This window comes from Mercenaria mercenaria, chromosome 1 (assembly GCF_021730395.1).
Source record: "Mercenaria mercenaria strain notata chromosome 1, MADL_Memer_1, whole genome shotgun sequence".
Classification (NCBI taxonomy): domain Eukaryota; kingdom Metazoa; phylum Mollusca; class Bivalvia; order Venerida; family Veneridae; genus Mercenaria; species Mercenaria mercenaria.
Window position 1 is genome coordinate 40,795,505 of NC_069361.1, and position 18,846 is coordinate 40,814,350.

The 18,846-nt window shown below is 33.8% G+C and overlaps 1 protein-coding gene across 2 annotated transcripts in view; it reads left to right on the forward strand.

Moving 5' to 3' along the window:
• Nucleotides 1-18,846, forward strand: part of LOC128557563 (uncharacterized) — a 106,073-nt gene that overhangs the window by 78,852 nt on the left and 8,375 nt on the right. For both annotated transcript variants that reach the window (XM_053545020.1, XM_053545023.1), the window contains exons 30-48: nucleotides 1,150-1,367; nucleotides 1,670-1,775; nucleotides 2,066-2,182; nucleotides 2,740-2,875; nucleotides 4,061-4,241; nucleotides 4,638-4,911; nucleotides 5,105-5,291; nucleotides 5,879-6,102; nucleotides 7,483-7,712; nucleotides 8,257-8,410; nucleotides 9,121-9,299; nucleotides 9,710-9,850; nucleotides 12,086-12,254; nucleotides 12,592-12,739; nucleotides 13,002-13,123; nucleotides 13,771-14,049; nucleotides 14,379-14,582; nucleotides 14,915-15,118; nucleotides 16,761-17,486. In XM_053545020.1, coding sequence (XP_053400995.1) covers nucleotides 1,150-1,367; nucleotides 1,670-1,775; nucleotides 2,066-2,182; nucleotides 2,740-2,875; nucleotides 4,061-4,241; nucleotides 4,638-4,911; nucleotides 5,105-5,291; nucleotides 5,879-6,102; nucleotides 7,483-7,712; nucleotides 8,257-8,410; nucleotides 9,121-9,299; nucleotides 9,710-9,850; nucleotides 12,086-12,254; nucleotides 12,592-12,739; nucleotides 13,002-13,123; nucleotides 13,771-14,049; nucleotides 14,379-14,582; nucleotides 14,915-15,118; nucleotides 16,761-17,486 — 3,999 coding nt within the window. The remainder of the gene's footprint in view (nucleotides 1-1,149; nucleotides 1,368-1,669; nucleotides 1,776-2,065; nucleotides 2,183-2,739; nucleotides 2,876-4,060; nucleotides 4,242-4,637; nucleotides 4,912-5,104; nucleotides 5,292-5,878; nucleotides 6,103-7,482; nucleotides 7,713-8,256; nucleotides 8,411-9,120; nucleotides 9,300-9,709; nucleotides 9,851-12,085; nucleotides 12,255-12,591; nucleotides 12,740-13,001; nucleotides 13,124-13,770; nucleotides 14,050-14,378; nucleotides 14,583-14,914; nucleotides 15,119-16,760; nucleotides 17,487-18,846) is intronic.

The window sequence follows — 18,846 nt, forward strand, 5'->3', positions numbered from 1 at the left end:
AAATGTAAAATTAAACTATACCATGATACTATTCTAATAATATTTTATGCATCATGTTTCTTTTAAGAGTACAAAATATATAAAACTCTATTACTTTCTTCAAACAGATTTAACTCTCTCATCAGTACTCTAGAGCCTACGTGTATAGTATGGGTTACCCATAAACTACTAAATTATCAGTGTGTAACAGAAATGGCCCCTAAATTGCCAGCTAAAAGGTTACGAACAAATTAATTAGTTTAGGGTATCTGTTTCCTTCGCAAATGAATTAAAAATGATATGATTGAAGAATGGGTTCATTTATCAAAAACCTGCGGTACACTTTCGTAGAACACTCGTTCTAAGGAACAGATTCTTATGCAATATCCTTCATAGATAAAGGAAGTAAATCACATCAAGCACTTCACCAAGTTATGAATTTCTGTTCTGAGGAAAAGAGGAAAATCTATTATTTGAACGAAATCATTAGGCCCCAAACTTCACCAAAGCATGAACTTCAACGAGTCAGACTACTGCATTCTTCCATTCCAGATACACATTCCGACAGTTATAATTAATATTAGTAGTATCCCTCTAGAGACTTGGATGACCATATTATAATTATTGAGATTTAGGAAATCAAATGATAAACTGAAGGTTAAGAAATACAAGGCTGTATTTTTAGGAAGGATGCTATTGTAAACACATGTCAAAGATTTACTGTTTATCATGGGAATTCATCAATTTATATACTTGAACTTTTAAATTCATTTTGTTTTGCATCTCTTAGATGTAAGAATGGTGAACTTATATGAGATAAAGGTTACATTCTACCAATTCAGTTCCGTCTTTGTTTTATATAAACAATAAAATATTCAGACCTCATTTTCAGCACTTTAGAGCATTTCAATGAACATTCACAATGAAAATGGTCTAGATCTTTTCTCAATGCAATAAGCAATAAAACTAAGCCAAACATGTTACTGTCACATCCTCATATGGCTCATTATACCAGATTTTATCAACAGCATGGAACTACAGTTTAGACTATTTCACGTGTAACACTGAGTAGTCACTTCCTGTTTGGTGTAATCAGACCTATAAATAAAAGAAAATATCAAAATTGACCACTTAGAGTATCCTCAATATTAGGACCCCGTTTCATTTTAGTCCATGAATTCATAAACGTGAAATTTGAGCCAGGTGAACTAAAACATGGCAATCGTTACATCGTTTGTGTACATGCAAATACAACACATCTTCAACACGAGTTTTGGGAACAGAAACTGGAGGAAATTAATCAGTGTAGTAATGGTGTGACTGTTGACATTACACCGCCAGTAGCTGCAGACGTTTGGATAGGACATACGAAACAATATCTATTTCAGGTAAAAAATTTCTTGCAACAATTAATTGATATACATTTGTGCTCGGGGGTAATTTTCTAGTTTATGTATTATGCTTATTGATGCTATAATACCACCAACTTTTACACAGGTTTTTTTTTCCGGGTAATTGTAATCTTATGGCTGTAAATAGCTACATTCTTGTAAAAGCAAAATATAGATTTTTTTATTATTCCGATTTCAGAGCTGTGAATGCTTCTGATACCGTAGCAATCATACAACGATAAAAGTTCCTGTGCTGTTTTACTTCTTTTAGATTCCTTTTTGATATTTTGATATTGCAGACGTCAACATCGGAGTTATCAGTAAATTGGAATTCCTTTATCGATGTAGAAGAAGAAGGATTTGCTGCACATGCAAGCGGAATTACACACTACGAGGTAGCTTTAGGTAACAAGGACATTAAATATACCCCTTGTAAGAAAACCTCATTTATAATATAGATTTCTTCGATTCGGGCACAAATGTGAAGCAATATATATAGTCAACCATTTGCAGGATTTGTGTAGGATTGCAACTTTATCAGATTTATAGTCATAATCTTGATGAGCGAATCAGTACCTAAACAATGATACTCAAATGTACATTCATTTTGATAATAATCACCACGAATTAAAACTATAAGACACTTGTTTATTATATAAGATGTGTTGCTTTCATGTAAATACTTTAATTTGCAGGAACTAGTGCAGGTGGTATAGATGTTCAGCCTTTCACAAATGTTGGACTCACAAACCACAAAACGTTCCATAACCTTAAATTACAAAACGGGCACACATATTTTGCAACAGTAACCGGTAAGTATATGTGATACTTTTACGATAGAAAAAGACAATATCACTTTATAGGCTCTGTTGTGTCTCTATCAGTGACTTTACACTTCCGTGACCTATAAATAAAATATTGCTCGTATTTCTGTGGGTTTGAAACCTCAAGTTGGATATAAATGTCTTATTATGAAGAAGCCACTCAGCAGGTTTGAGGAAGAGCGTTGCATGTTTCTACCAACGTAACAACCTTTGCCTGAAGTGATGTCGGAGTAAGCCTACAGTGGAGGACAGTCGCTATGTGACCTATAATTATGTTGCTTTGGCTATACCACCTCCCCCCCATCTCCGCCGAAAAAATGCGTGATTCATATATGAACGAAATCTAAAAACACAAACTGTTTTCATAAGGATTTGTTTGCAAATGGTGGTTATTTTGCTTGAGCAATAAAATATATAAACTGTTATTTTGTTATTAGTTACCATACATTTTTGTGATGTACATGCCAATTGTTTTAGGTACCGTAAATTAAGAAAAAAAATCATTGAACGTAATGATTGGTTTGATTGATATACTTTCATGAAAGCCTACGATTTTACTGGCCAGTTTTCAAGTTCAAAATCTGAGGGAATCAAAATTGATACAACACCACCACAACTGACAGAAGCTTCTATCACTATTCCTTCTAGGCATATTTCTAACACAGACTTTGTGGAGGCTTGGTATGTACAAAAATATTGCTCAAATTGTAAATCATAAATAGGTAAATAGCTAAGTTAGGATATAAAGGTGATACAAATATATCAGTTATAGTCTGTTGAAATAATAAAAGAATGTTTGCATGAAGACGACAAAAATATGTATTAAAAAGGACGATCTTAAAGAATTATATTTTCGTATATAATTATACCATTTCCTATTCCCAGAAAATCAATTGCCATGAAATAATGTGATATTTTTCTTTTCCTTGCTTTATGTTAAAATCCATTATGTTATCATTTAAAATAAATAGTTAGTTTTTCTTATTCCTTTGTATCATTTAAAACTGTGTAACAGTTTGGATAGTACACTGAACCGCTCGAAACAACTTAAATATGTTTCAATGACTGCAGTTTGAAGTAAAGGTTTTACTGAGTTTGAGGACTTAGTTCTACGAAGTATATTGGACACTCAAGTGCGTTAAAATACATAAAACAGAAACGTATAATCAATTTTCTATATTCGCCTGAAGACAGAAACGGCAGAAACAAATCTCAACAAATGACACAAAATTCGTTATCGGATGGTTTCCACATGATACGCGGAGCGAATCAGCAGAATTTAATATCAAAATTACTTTTCTCGTAACAGATGATGCATTGTGAGCAGTTAAGTATCAGTAAAGTCTTCATACGTTAGGTGTTTAACAAGGAGCTCCCTTTGAACCTCTTTTGCTTGCCCGTTTTAAGAATAAGACTAGAAAAACATAGCGTCGTCCAAAACGAATACGAAGTACTTAGATATGTCTGATGATGTAACATCGTCAAGAGTATTATCTAAATTTGGAACAAAAATCCATTCAAAAATCTGTATTCGTTAATGGAAAAGTATCCAGTTGGTAAGTTATTAGAGAAACGGTATTCATCATCTTATTACATCACATATCACATAAAATTCATCGCATATCGAAAATTCGTCCACTTCATTTTCACGAGTGATTTCAAAATTTAACATTGCAAATTGAGCGTAATAGGTCTATGATAATCTTGTTATCAAACATTTTATTTCAAATATTCCCTATAAGTTTTGGTGGAACCTCCAAAAGTGTGCGTTTTTATGGCGTTTCAGTGTATAAAATGTTGCAATATACTTTATACTGTATACAGTATAAATGCGCTGATAATTTTACATGTATTTGTCGTATTCAGCTGGACTGGTGTATTCAGCGATTTAGAGAGCGGAATATCGCATTTTAGTTGGGCAATAGGAACACAAGCTGGCTACGCTGACATATTCATGTTTGATAATATAGAGGAAGAATGTGCACAAACTCCAGAAAATAAACCTTTGACTTTGAAAGAGGGACATGCGTATTTCGTCACTGTGGAGGTTAATATATATTTCCTATTTATTAAAACAATGGCAAATAGATGAACTTTAGGTGTATACAGTCAGTCAAACCTGTCTATAAAGACCACCCTTGGGAGAGCCAAAATGTAGTCTTTGTTGGGAGGTGGTCTTTATTCACAGGTTGAAATACACTGTAAATGTTAAAATTGGAAACAAAGCATGTGGTCTTTGGAGACAGGCGGTCTCTATTCAGAGATGGTCTTTAACACGGGTTTGGCTTATTTTATCATTTCTACGGCTTCATATATTTGCGAATCATGTAACAAAATAAAAAGTAGAACCGTCTTTTCATATCCAACAAAAATGCTAGTGAATTATTTGTTTTTTTTTCTTAATGACATTTTAAGCCAATTATTGAATTATTTCATATACAAGGCGTATAACGCAGCTGGACTTTATACAGCAACATCATCTTGGGCTATTACTGTGGAAGCAACGCCGCCCGTACCTGGTAAAGTGTATGATGGCCCTTTAGGAAGTGATGGTTCCTGTGTTGATGTCGATTATCTCGATAACCGAACCACATTACAAGCCCACTGGAAAGGTTTCCATGACCCTCACAGTGCTATAGTAGAATATTTTGTGAATATAGGTTCGTGTAAGAATTGTGGAGATGTCATGGTAAAGCAACCTGTGGGGACGATATCAGGTGGGTTATAATACTGATATCATCTTATTACATATTTCCAATGTGGATATTGTTTTCGCTTAAAATCAAATATTTTGTGTTTTCATGTACGAGTAAATGTTACATAAATACGGAGTACTTCTATAATTGTAGAGTAAGTCCACTAAGAGTATAAAAACTCATTGCGCCAGGCTTTTTTTTTTTATCTTTTCAGATATTAAATTTACATATCTTCAGCTATCAGAAGGACTCAAATATTTTGTGACTGTAACAGCATGTAACACAGCTAATCTATGTTCGGCAGTGTCATCTGATGGATTTGTTGTTGATTCAACCCCTCCAGTTAAAGGAATAGTTATTGATGGACCATTTGATGATGATGTTCAATATCAGGCATCTAGGTATGTGGAGTAATTTCTTGTTTATTGTCCATTTATGTATATTCAGATGTTACTTAATATGTTGATTGAACGCAAAACAATTTCAAATTAAAGATTAATTAAATGTTATTTCAAATTAAAGATTATTATAAAAATATATACGTGCACTTTTTATTCAGTTAAATATGTATTGTTTGTAGACTGCTTAAAACTGTTATTGAACGCTGATCAATTGCGTATGCATGAACAAATGACAGTATAGATAAATTCGTTTAAAAATACATCAATCTTATCTATGAGTGTAAAACGATTTTTTAAGGTATTTTTTTATTTCTATACACTGGTAGTAGTGACTCCCAAATAAATTATATATCTGCTATTATTTCTATGTCAGAGGCGTATTAGCATCATGGTTCAGACAAACCTGTGTAAATAAGTAAGCAAGGAAATGGCACAACCTGACTTCTTTAAGTATGTGGTTGCTTAAGACAAGTCGAAATTTGACTTAAATGTAAATTTTGAAAGATGTCTGACTGGCTGCTGGCGGCAAATGGTTGCTGAGTAAAGGTGGTTATTAAGGCATATTTAACTGTATTTTGCTACAACAGGAACTATCTTGGATGTAAGTGGGAAGGTTTCACAGATTCCCAATCAGATATTTCCCACTACGTATGGAGAGTAGGAACAACAAAAGGTGTCGACGATATACTGCCAGCTACAAATGTTCACAAACACGAGGAAGCTTTTATTTATAATCTTCACTCCGGATACGGAACACATTTGCCGAAAGGAATGCGTATCTATTGCTCAGTTCGAGCTTATAACAAAGCAGGTAAAGAGGATCATTAGAATGTAGGAATAATACACGTTTTCTTTGTGTATGAACGTCTGCAGAGGTCCGCGGGATTGTTTGTGACCGAGACCGAAGGTCGCTATTCTTGCATAAAAACATTACACGACGACTTAATGTATTTTTTTCATATGTGATGACTTGACGATTCCGGTACATGTTTTAATTACCATTCTGTTGTTACTGGAAGTGATAAACATGTTTTAGATATCGGTATCCAGGGCCCAGAAATAAACAACACTTTCAGAAGCACATCCTGAAGGTATTTAATCGATTTTTTTATCTCACGTTATTACAAACTTGAAATTACCAATAACTGTTCATATACCTTCACAGTTCGGTGAACTGGAGCACAATTTCAAGATTAATAACTTTACATTCGAGTTATATTAAGAACAGACACAGTTGGAGTACGGATGGGTACGAACGAAGTGTCAAGCTTTCAAGCTGTTTATATAAAATCTTCCAGCAATTAGGTAAAAACATACCAAAATCATAAATGATATGACTCCTAAAAACAAACAATCGCACAAGTTACATGTGATTCTTAAACATTCATGGTTATCTACAAAAACTGATAACGACGCTGAGTTCTAAAAGGGGAGAAAACAAGGGAAGAAGCGAGTACGAACATTGTTGGGGGCAGTACATTTGGCATTGTTAACTGATACAACAAAACTTTCTATGGTTTAGATTGCATCTTTTATGCTACAAAAGAGGTTATTATGTAAGACACATGACGCAGATACCAGATGTCAGTATGCGGAGAAATACATGTACGTCCCTGGGAAAGCATTTACAAATAAAAATCCTGTATTAACAGCACGTGAATTGCCTTGTTTAAACACGATTCCCCCACCCCGTTAATACATGGGCGGATCCAGTGAAAAATGTAGCTTTTTATGCAAGAATAGATTTTACGCCATAACAGATGATATGTTGGTGTACTCACTGCATTACTAAAAGCTAAATATATGGGCGGCGGTTACCAATGCATCGTTCCATGTTCAGATGGATGGAATGAAGTTTTGTGTTAAATGGTTTCAAAATACAATGCGCTGAATGCAAATTTATTGGATGGGATGGAGTTTTAGACTAGACGGCGTTGAAATGCACTGCATCGACTGACTTGTTTATGAATGGATTGTATATTTACTAATTTTGGCGGTACCCGCCGCACATATAAATATCCATACATACCAACATACATAAAAAGAAATAACGCATTGATGCTTTTTGCACTGTATTTTTTTCATATCATTATGACATCTGTATATTCTAAAAGAATTTCTTTTGTCCTAAAAGTGTGTGAATCAATGTAACTTGATACGTTTCTTTATAACTAGACCTTTTTTGTAATAGGGAAATTTACTGAAGCGTCATCGAATGGTTTCATTGTTGATGATACTCCTCCAACGTTTACCACCAAGTTATCAATGTCACCGATTGGGACAATTAAAAATCGGACAACAGTGCTTAGAACCACTATGAAACTCTTTTGGGACGTAGAAGATAGCGAGTCTTTTATTGAAAGTCAACATTTGTCTATTTCATCTCGTATTGGAGGTGACTTTAATCTTACATCTATAACGGTATGTATCTTATCGACCTAAATCTATTGTTAATACAATACAGGGTTAGACCACACACTTGTATTCTGTCTTGTTTGAAATATTACTGTGAATGGACAAAACACATAATTCTTTGATATACCAAAACCCTTATGGCCTCTCTAAATATTGATGTAATGGAATTACAAATGTAAAGCTAGGGTCATTCTACTACCCTATTACATACAGTCGCAAGTGTTTTAGCGCAGTGTCGTAATATATGGGATCGCGGGTACCACTAAAATTCTATATAGTATATAACAGAGCTCCGCTTAATTTGGTGTTAGCGGGCGTGTGAAAAGAATGATATTTATTTCATTTATTCTCATGGACACAAACAATCGAATCGAATCTGCTATTATTAAATCTGTTAAGGTATATGCTTACAAGCGGCCTTCTTACAGATTTGAGACACAATCATTTTAATATAACTAAAGCATCCATGATATGGTTAAACATTAGAATTTTGATGTTTTCTCTGCAACCTTTGTTCAGTATAAAAACATGTTTTGCCGTCGTTTTACAGATAGAGGGTATAGTAAGAGATTACACTTTCACTGACTTGGACTTTCATGATGGAAGTTATTACTGTTTCAAGCTTATATCCTGTAATGGTGCAAACCTTTGTACCGAATCAGTACTCGCAGATATCTTAGTTGACAGTACTAGACCAAAAGCAGGTAAGCATTAGTCCTTCACCAGTACATATCTATAATATATTTAAACATGTTACCTCACAATGTTAACTTTTCCAGGACAACGATATTTATTGATATCTAGGAAGAAAAGAAAGAACACACTAACTTAATAATTATAGTTTCGACGTTCTCATGTTTTAAAGGAAAATATGTCTTCGTCATCCAGAACAAAAGTATTTTCAACTTTAAAATTTTGAATGTTCAGTATAGTTAGGTACTAGAACGAGTCAGGCAATGACTTGTTTGACGCTTGCACTTGGTTGTTGTTGTTTCCTACTTTGGTAGACATAGAAGAAATATTTGCACAATTCAGTTACTGAACGTTTTGGACTGTCTTTATACAAATGTTTACACAAATAAAACGCATATGTATGTATAGAAATTTACTAGTCCGACCAAATATCATTGCGGTACTGCTTGTTTGCTGCAGCATGAACGCTGGACTTAAAAATTCATCAGTTCACGTCGATATATTCACAGAACGTGAATTATATTCTTCAAAGAACCAAATCGGTAAGCATTATAACATAGTTTTGGCTGTTCAGTATTATTATAAAATTGCCGAGAAAATAACGAGGTTTATAACGCCCTTCTCGTTCACGGAAAGTCGCTTACAATCTCACCTACGTACATAATTGGAAAGACTAACATTATATTTAGATTATAAAATCTGTTATCTTGACTTTCCACAGGAACGTTTGCCATCAACACAGACCATGCAGCGGCTTTAAATCGTCAACCTGAAAAATGGATGACGTGGACACCTGTTTTTATAAATCTTGCTTGGCTTGGATTTAAAGATGTTCATTCTGATATTCATATATATACTGTAAATATTGGCAGTCAGTATATGGGTAACGATTTAAATGAGGTAAACAGATAGAGATGAATGAATATAGACACTGAAATATCAGAAATATTTATTCGAAGGTTGTGTATAGATATACCTTATATGCATGCTCCTTTCCACCTTTCTTGACAAAATTAAGGAACATAAGAGAGATCAAACTGTTTAAAAAGTGCCTTACAATATGAACTGAATATATACATTTAATATCGAAGTATTTAAGTAGAATAAACACAGATACTTTTGATAATAGTTTGCCCAAAAGACAGGGAAATAAATATAAATTGAATAAGGATACAATTATTAATAAGTTAAATTTCTTTTCAACCATTCTAAAACAGTTGAAGAAGTTAAATAAAAAGCAAGCTCTAAAATGCTTATACATTGTATTTGACGAGCGATTATTCATTTTTATATTTATATATCCTTTACAGGAGCCTCATACGCCAATGAATGTACAACACAGTCGAAATTCCCCCTTTTACGAAGACGGTAAAGTGCAGACATTCAAATTTCGCACTCAAAGGCTCCGTCTGAACAAAAAAGTCTATATAAGTGTATCAGCGACGAATCATGTATGTCAATATTAAACTGTTCTATACGAAGAATTCGAGATAAAAGCAATTATTAAAAAAGAAAAGATTAAAGAAAGTATTAGTTCATAAGTACTCATGACTTGACGGCAATATCACAATAAAGTGCGCACATTGGTGGTTGAGCATGTTATATGGTATTTCTGATGAACAGTATGAGGTAAGGTTTCTTTTGTAGTGATTTATTACAGCTTTCTGCAATTCCTCAGCCAACACATGAAAAGGGGAGTGAATTGGGCAACATTCAGGCATTTTATGGTATGTTTGTACCTGGCCAGAAATGTGTTATGAAGGGACTTTTTATAAATGCTTTATATTCAGTGGCGCCGGCATTGTAAATCTTGGTCAAAACACTAATTTTGGTCTTCGATTATTCAGTTTCTGTCATGGGAATACCAGAATATCGAAAATCATGGGAAGAACAGAATGAAAAAATACAGCGCTTAAGGCTTATTGTGTGATGCGTAATACAAAATGTTCTCTTAATGAAAACGTTTACATGGTGGTATCTATCGGTTGACATGTAAACTTTATGAACATTTACAGTATGTTATAATGTAGCACACAAACCGTGATGAAGAATTTCAATGGTTTTGAAGGTCTTTAGACACATATAACTAAGACCAAGCAGTTGGGCTGTCCGCAAAAAATCATGTAAAATTTGAGTATTTGTATTTTACCGGTGTAAATATTTCTTTAAACTTTCTGGTTTTGTATAGCTGTAATGACGTCGTGTAGGACACGGCCCCGTGTAGGGCACGGCCCCACAAAATCGGAAGTTTTCAGTATGTTAGCCATTTTATTCTAAAATGTCATCAATTTATTTTGGTAAAATGTGGCAAAAAATAGACATTAAAGGTTGTTAACTGATAAATATTACACAAAACATGTTGTTTTTCTTCTTCAAAATATTGTAGATTGAATATAGTAGATAGAATTGTAATTATAAAAGCATAGATATCATACGTACTTTTCTAAGAAATGTGCACAATAAATTGCAGTAACACATTATAAAAGCAAAATCATTACAAATAAATATAAACAATTTGTTTTTCAAAAAATTCATGCATACATTTTAAAGCATTAAACAGTTATTAAAAAATACAAACAAATGTTCTCAAGTCAGGTTTTAGATAGCCATTTCATTAATTGCTCTAAGTTAAAGTTGCTCAAAGAGGCAGCCTTGGACTTAGTTTATACTAATTAATTTTAGCTCGATTGCGATGAAAGCTTAAAGCTTATTTGAACCACCCTCGAGTCCGCTTCCTGGACAGTCCAGTAGTGGTTTCATTTGAGAGGTCATGGTCGTGACCCTAGTAGGGCTCGAACCCACGAACCCAGGGTTGAGCGGCCGACACCTTAACCACTAGACCACCGCTCCCCTTTGGACTTGCACCATTTTGTAACATAAGGTAGAACAGTAAGGTTTCAGGCCTATAAATGTACACATTTGTGGATACACTTGTGCTATTCCAGCTACGTGCCCTGATGCATGAGACTTCATGGAGTATGAAATATAAATAATTTTCATTTCCTACTACTTCATAAATGACATTATTTTAGGATATGTGTGCACTTTATTGTGCTTGTGCCGTCAGGAAACGTGTACGTTCTATCAAATATCAGTATTTTCAGATATTTGTCTGTGTTTTATCTATGTTTTCCGTAAATATTGGTCTAACAAGTTGTTTAAATATACAACTGATTTGTTTCCGATTGATCTGCAGAGCATTTACCATAAACAAACTGAAACTGGTATTATGCAAGCAGTCGATACGTCAAAACTATTTATTACATACCCGCTTTCCTTGGCACGGGAACGTCAATAGTTTTCCATATTTACATGTGTATTTGGTATCGGATATGTAACGTCATTTTAATTTGTGTCGTTTACCTTAAGTTTATGCAAGTTGTGTCAATTTTATTCGATCCATTGAACTATAATTATAATAAAAATACTATTATGTATAGATACGTATGTAATAAAATGATTATTAGCTTCGCATCGTGAACTATGAACTCGTTTTTCAGCGGAATAATATTGCGCTCCTTAAATCTCGCAGTATTTCCACTGCAAAACTCGTCCATTTTTTCTAGATGCAAAGCTAATACTTTAAGTATAATACTTTTGTTGTCTATTTGATATTAGATATTAATGTTAGCGAGTTTATAAATTCTAAAAGATACATAATAACATTAACATGTCGTATGTATCAGGTTGGACTTACAAGTACAGTAGTACACTCTCAATTTAACCTCCTTTTTGGTGGTATTATGGAGTTGGTGCGGAGGTGCGACAGCTATTCTTGCTTAGGACACTGCGTCTGTGCTCCACATGGAAATATATGTCGCAAAAACAAGCCTTGTAATGATATCAGTGACACAGGTACGACTAGGACACTGTCAAATTTTTTATTGTTCTTTTATTCGTCTTTGTTCTGCTAATAAATGATGTCCTTCTTCGTTTTTATTTCTCATTCACAGTTCATTAAACGTGGTAATTCTGTTATGTTGGTATAAGTCAGGTTATTGTATATTTTCGCCTTTCCACAAAATATCATTTAACGATTTAAACAGCAAGATTGCTTTCGAAGAAGTAAGAGCATATTTATATTCTTTCCTTTTAGGTACAAATTTATAATACAAGTGCATATTTCAAGGAAACCTGGCTGATTATTCATCTAAAAGCTACAATATTTTGTCTTGATATCTGTTTTTTTCAGACGACACTGTTAATACCATAATTGAGGTCAGGGATTATCTCGATTTACGATTTCCTGATGACTATCCACATCCATTTCATTCTCCAATCAATACAATGCTTGCAGCAAAATGGAGCGTAAAGACCTTGGAGGGAGTTCGTCCGGTCTGGTAAGAATATATTTCTTTTCGATTTCGCACTATATTGTTAGTCAACTCCCGATTAAGTTTAGATAGCCATTTCTTTCATTTTAGCTATATAATATATATATACTGCTCAACAAATAAACGTTTGTTTTATAAGAGCAAATATGCGAAGAAGCAAACTAATTTTGTCTAATCTCATGTTACGATTATTCTAGATACGCGCGCATATTCCCTTTAGAAAGAAAGACATATATAAAGATTTTAATAGAAAAATATCGACCTTCAGGTATGAATGGAGTGTAGGTGAGAGTGTCCATGATACACCCTTGGGTGTTTTTGACACTGTAACAGACAGAGTGTGGCATGATGCTGGACAAGATAACTCTTGTATATTCACTGTTGATAGAGGTATTATTTACACTTCGGCTCACTGTTAAATATATTTGTTGTGGCAAGTGGACAACTAACTCAGTATTAAGCGAGTGGTGTAGGAATACATCATTGTCCTTCATCTCCTTTTCAATGCAGCGTTGTTGGCACAGTGTCCAACTCTTGTTAAGATACGTGAAATGTACTTTCAGCCATCACGATAAGTTCTAAAATCGCTTTCGCTAATCCGTTCTTCAATTTCGGAAATAAATATATAAATTAATTTTATTAATAAATTTTATTTTAGACTGAGCTGAGACGTAGTATGTTAAACATCTAAACGTAGTTATCGGCACACACAGCTTAAGCTTTGGTTTAATATGTTTAGAAATTGATTCGCACGGCGGATTAATTCTCTGAAAAATCTGTACACAAGGTAAGCAAAATTTCGAATGTACACCAGTGTCTGCATATGTCTGCATAATGTCTCAGTACTTCATTTCTTTGAGAGGACAAAAAAGCTTGTGAGTATTGTTACATGACTATTGCAGCAAATTTGACTCACTTACACTCTTAAACGGAACAATGTGTACATGTTTATGATACAAAAATGCACTGTGTGTCTCATTCGCTGAAGGCAAATGCATACGTCTAATTAAAGGTATAACTATATTTTTCTATTCCAGGTAGAAAAGTTTTGGAAGAACACAAAACGTACTCCGTTTTTGTCCGAGTCTGGTACAACAGTGAGACATATGCAGTATTCAAAAGCGTTGGAGTAACGATCTACCATACCCCACCCTTGTCAGTCGTCATTAAAGGCAAGAGTGTGAAAGAAGTAGTTAGAGGAAGCACTAGAGATGTTGATTTCTTCACAAGAAACACGCAGGTAGAGGCCCACTGGTCTGGAAAATTTGGAGGCGATATATCGAGATATCATCTATACATTAGCACCCATCCTGGGGGTACGAATGTGCATAATACTTACTATCGATCCTTGATAATCAATTACATGCATTGATTACACACACGCACATACAAAATACCTATCATTATGAAATAACAAACGTATTTGCTTTCATTAAACTTTGACGAATTTTATCAAAGAAAACAAATAATTTGGCATTGAAATTATGCGACAAATTAGAATCGTAAGTGAGATACATGATACATTTATTTAAATATTTCTTGATTTAAAGAAGTTTAAGATGGAATGACGTATACATTTTCCTTTTGCCCTCACCGTGTTTTATTCAGGTTTGCATTCATCTATTTCCTCCTCTCTTCATATCAGGTCATGATTTGCACATCGTTTCGAAAACACTGCACTCATTCATAACAAGTTTCAACATAACAGGATTTAAATATGAGGAGAATACAAAATATTATACTGTTGTTCAGGCCTTCAACTTGGCCGGACTTCACACTACGGAAGTGTCAGATGGATTCATGCTTGACGTACATCCGCCAACTTCTGGAATAGTTATGGACGGCTTTGGTAAAAAATATACAAAAATGTTTTTCTTCAACTTTAAACCATTCTAAATGTAAAACATTATTCGTAACACAAGTAGTAAAGTTATTTTATTATATTGTTCATGTTTTGCTTTTATTTCTTTTATCAATGTCTGTATACAGTTTTTATAGATCGTCATATGTTTGAATTTTCAAGACACTAACCTACATGTTTGATCTACCAATTATAAAGGCTTGAGTTTTAAAATATGTACTTTTTATAAATGAATCTTCTGTATTCAGACTTCATCCGGTGTACTTTAAATGGTTCTGCAGTAATATAGATATGATGTTGTTTTTTGATATATTTCACAGTTTTTCCTGATAAGTACGCTACAGCTGTAACAAGTCATGTTCAGTCCTTCTGGCACGGTTTCTCAGACATTGGATCTGGAATACAAACCTACGAATATTGTGTCTCCTCTGGTCTTATAGCAGGCACCTGTGATATAAAACCACTGTCGTCAGTTGGTATTGCAACAAATATTAAGTTTTATCCGAAAGTCAAGCTCGAACAAGGTGATATAACATTGATTTTTATATGTTTAAAATTCACATGGTTAATAATTTATGCAATTAGTTTTAAAGAGTATTTTATTTTCAGACTTTTCCTGTTTGATGGAATTTTACCAAACTTTTCCAATACCATCTTTAATTGCCATTGTTAGGACTTTTGAAATTAATTCAAAAGGACCTAGACTCTTCGGCAACACGGGGTTGTCGTTTGTCTTGTGAAAACATGCAATATTTGTGCTGAATTACCGGTAGTTGCAGGACATGTTTGAGAACTCATACATTTTGTATTAAAACAAGGAATAACGGTCAACCTTGTTGGGGTCTGGTAGGTCAGCGTTATATGTCTGTAATATTAAAAGGCGGTTCAGGTGGATAAGGAAAAAATGACTATATGTATTAGTATCTAAGCAAAGAGCAACGACACATTGTAGCTATCCGGGGTGTTCCTATGACCAAGTTCGCTTAATCAGGACCTTTATCTTGTCATATGTAATTATAACATGTTTAGTCACCATGCGTGACCACTTACTCGTTTTGGGACTCGAACAATTGTCAAAACGTAACATAATAACTTCACATGATGAAGATTGTTTATCCTGTTATGACCTCCAGAGCTAACCCAGGTACCTGATCTTGGTTTCAAAAGGTAGCAATGACACTCAAAAGTCTTTACATATTGTTGGTATAATAATTCAGTCGTAGGGGCTCGGTCCATGTCGATACGGTCAAAATAGTGATAAAGTTTAAACTGTATCTGGTCACCTGCGATGACGTTTCCTGACCCATATGGCTATCCAAGGTACTGGATCTTCATCTCAGGCTGTAGCCAAGACCCGTAGCTACACGACATTGTACAGTAAAGATGAATTTTGTAAAAAAAAAATTATTTAAAATTATAGTCTCATGTCTTATTAGTAGTCCTCACGTGTTCTATGACTATTTAAAGTTATTGAGAGTTTAGGAAGAAAAATCACATGGTTGCTGCAAGTCTGATCACAGTGCGTTATACATACTCCTTTACCAAAATGATTTGCAACATACATCGTGCATTCTTTCAGGTATCAAGTTATAATCGTTTGAAAATGATGTTAAAGTTAGCACCCTTCTGCGAAATGGTGATATGAATAGAATATATTGCTCACATTACATTGTTTATTATGACTGTCTCAAATACTGTTAGTCAAATCACGAAAGGGAAAAAAGTCTTACCATATCTGTATTACGTATTTACATAATTACTAACTTTACATTCGCATTGAAAAACAACGTAAAGGTATATTAGAAATAATAGTCTCGTATGAATATATAATACAATATGATAAATACAATTGTCCTACAGCAGTATGAATGCATTTCATAATTTAAAATGTGTCTATAATCTTAGTAAATATATTTTCTCCAAGATTGCTTTGTTTACATTTTATTTTCTTTTATATTTGTGTTCTGTTTGATGTTTCCTCCGTTAAAGCAGTTACATATTCAGTGACCCTATATCTTGGCCGTTTGACATAATAAATTATTTAGAACACACGCAGACGTATGCATACATATTCAAAACTTCAAATAACTAAATTGTGGTACATGTAACGCATCAATACTATTTCAATTTTCCTTCAGTCTTTATCACATGCTATATATATTACAGGTACTCTTGTGAGGGGAGAAGTTAGGGCGCGCGATGTTGTTGGTCATGTGTCTGAACTCGTATCGTCTAATGGAATGATTGTTGACACTACTGCACCAGTTCGATCTAAACTTGTTGAATGTCAGCAAAACATTTTACAGGATTCCTCATTTGAAAATGTTATGCAGTTAGGAGAAATATATGTGCTGTGTGACAACATATCTGACTCACAGTGGAATATATTAAGACACACTTGTGTTTCTGTTGTCAAGTCGAATATGGCACAGCATGGCGCATTCAGTTTACATCTACAGGGGTCGATATCTCAAACTATAAATACTACTATGCATAGTAGGTATAGGTTGACCTTTTACACATCAACAATACCGTCAAATACGTTACAGTTATCTACAGTTGAAGGTTATACAGAAGTAAATGCCCAAAGACATATTTTCATAATGTATAGTAAGCCTTTTACAGAAACATACGCATGGCAAAGGCATGTCTTCTTTTTTCACTCGGATTCTAACATTACTAAAGTGGAATTTGGAACGGTTAAGAGTCTTGTGGCTTTTGCTTTAGACGGAATTCAGTTTCAGCTTTGCGAAGTGTCATCCACTGAAGCACATGAGGCAAATGGTCATGTAAACGTACATACAGTATTTGTTCATGACTGGTCGTCAATACATGCAGATTGGGCTTTCACCGACCCGGAGACTGACATCCTAGAGTACATGTGGGCAATAGGTAATTACAAAATGTATCTGTAAGTTAGCTGATCTCTCTGATTGATTGTTTTTGTTTTATTTCAATGTGAAGAAAAACATAATACAGAGTAAGACAAGAATATTAGTATTAGTGACGAGAACAATTTGAGGTGTTTGTTTTAACTACCATTTCAGTCTTTTATTATGAACTAATAACATATTAATATTAAAACGTTATTCTGCAACTATCTTTACATACGTTAGAAATCAATATATTCAACAAAATTAATAAAAGGTTTAAGAGTCAGAATTAAAACGATAAACGACAGCCTTGTTTTCCCGGAAAAAATATTTGATTACAATATTTAAGTAGGGAGTGCTTAGAAAATTATTTAGTGTATTTTACCAAGTGATGAGCTGACATTTAATTTGCTTTTTAGTATATGCTTGTGTTATTTACTTTGTAATTATAATGCAGCACTTAAAAAAACAGTTTTATTATATACTTGCAACCTAACATTGACTCCCTGTGGTCTTTTTATGTTTTCTGATCCCTTGGGACCATGGATTCCTATCACTCTTCATTTATAAGGTTTCACTTAAAGATGTTTTTCACAATTATTTCTAGCGGACAGAATTTTTTGTAACTCTGCTTATTTATAGATTGATGTATGACAAGTTAAAATAAAAAATAAAAATAATAGGTACCCGTGCTTCTTTTTTCAATACTCAAAGTATATTAAGAACACCAAATCGGTATTTTTGTCCGAAGAAACAGTACATACATGTCATAATAAAACTACTGCAAACAATTATTTATTCGAAGTTTCACTCTGATATTACTGTTTATGCATCCGAATTTATAACACCACTATAACTATGCATAAAATGTCAACATATAGATATATTAACTCAGAAACACTACTCTTGACAGATGTCGAAAGTATCTGAAACTGAAAAAAACACGAAGTATTTCTTAATGATATGAAAAATCTAGCGGACAGAATTTTTCCATATTTTATATTATGTAAGCTAGAACTAAGACAAAAAAATCTAAACCAAAAAAATAATACCGACCCGTGCTTGTTTTCAAGAAAAATTAAAAAATATTCACTCCACCCACAAAAGCATTTTTTCATTACCCCACCCACCTAAAAGTTATGAACATTTTTTTCTTTCTTACAAAACAAATTGCACAATGTTATTATCAGTTCCTTAACCAATATTCTTACTCACATGCGGAATAATGCTCCTTTAAGGTTGCATGCCTCTAGGTCAAATACTTTTTGAGATACGTGCTACACAAGCTTTCACATCCCATTTACGTATATATTTGACCACGTCAAGGGACATAAATCTGTTTTTATTGAGTGAAACCTCAAATAAAAGCACTGGTGCAC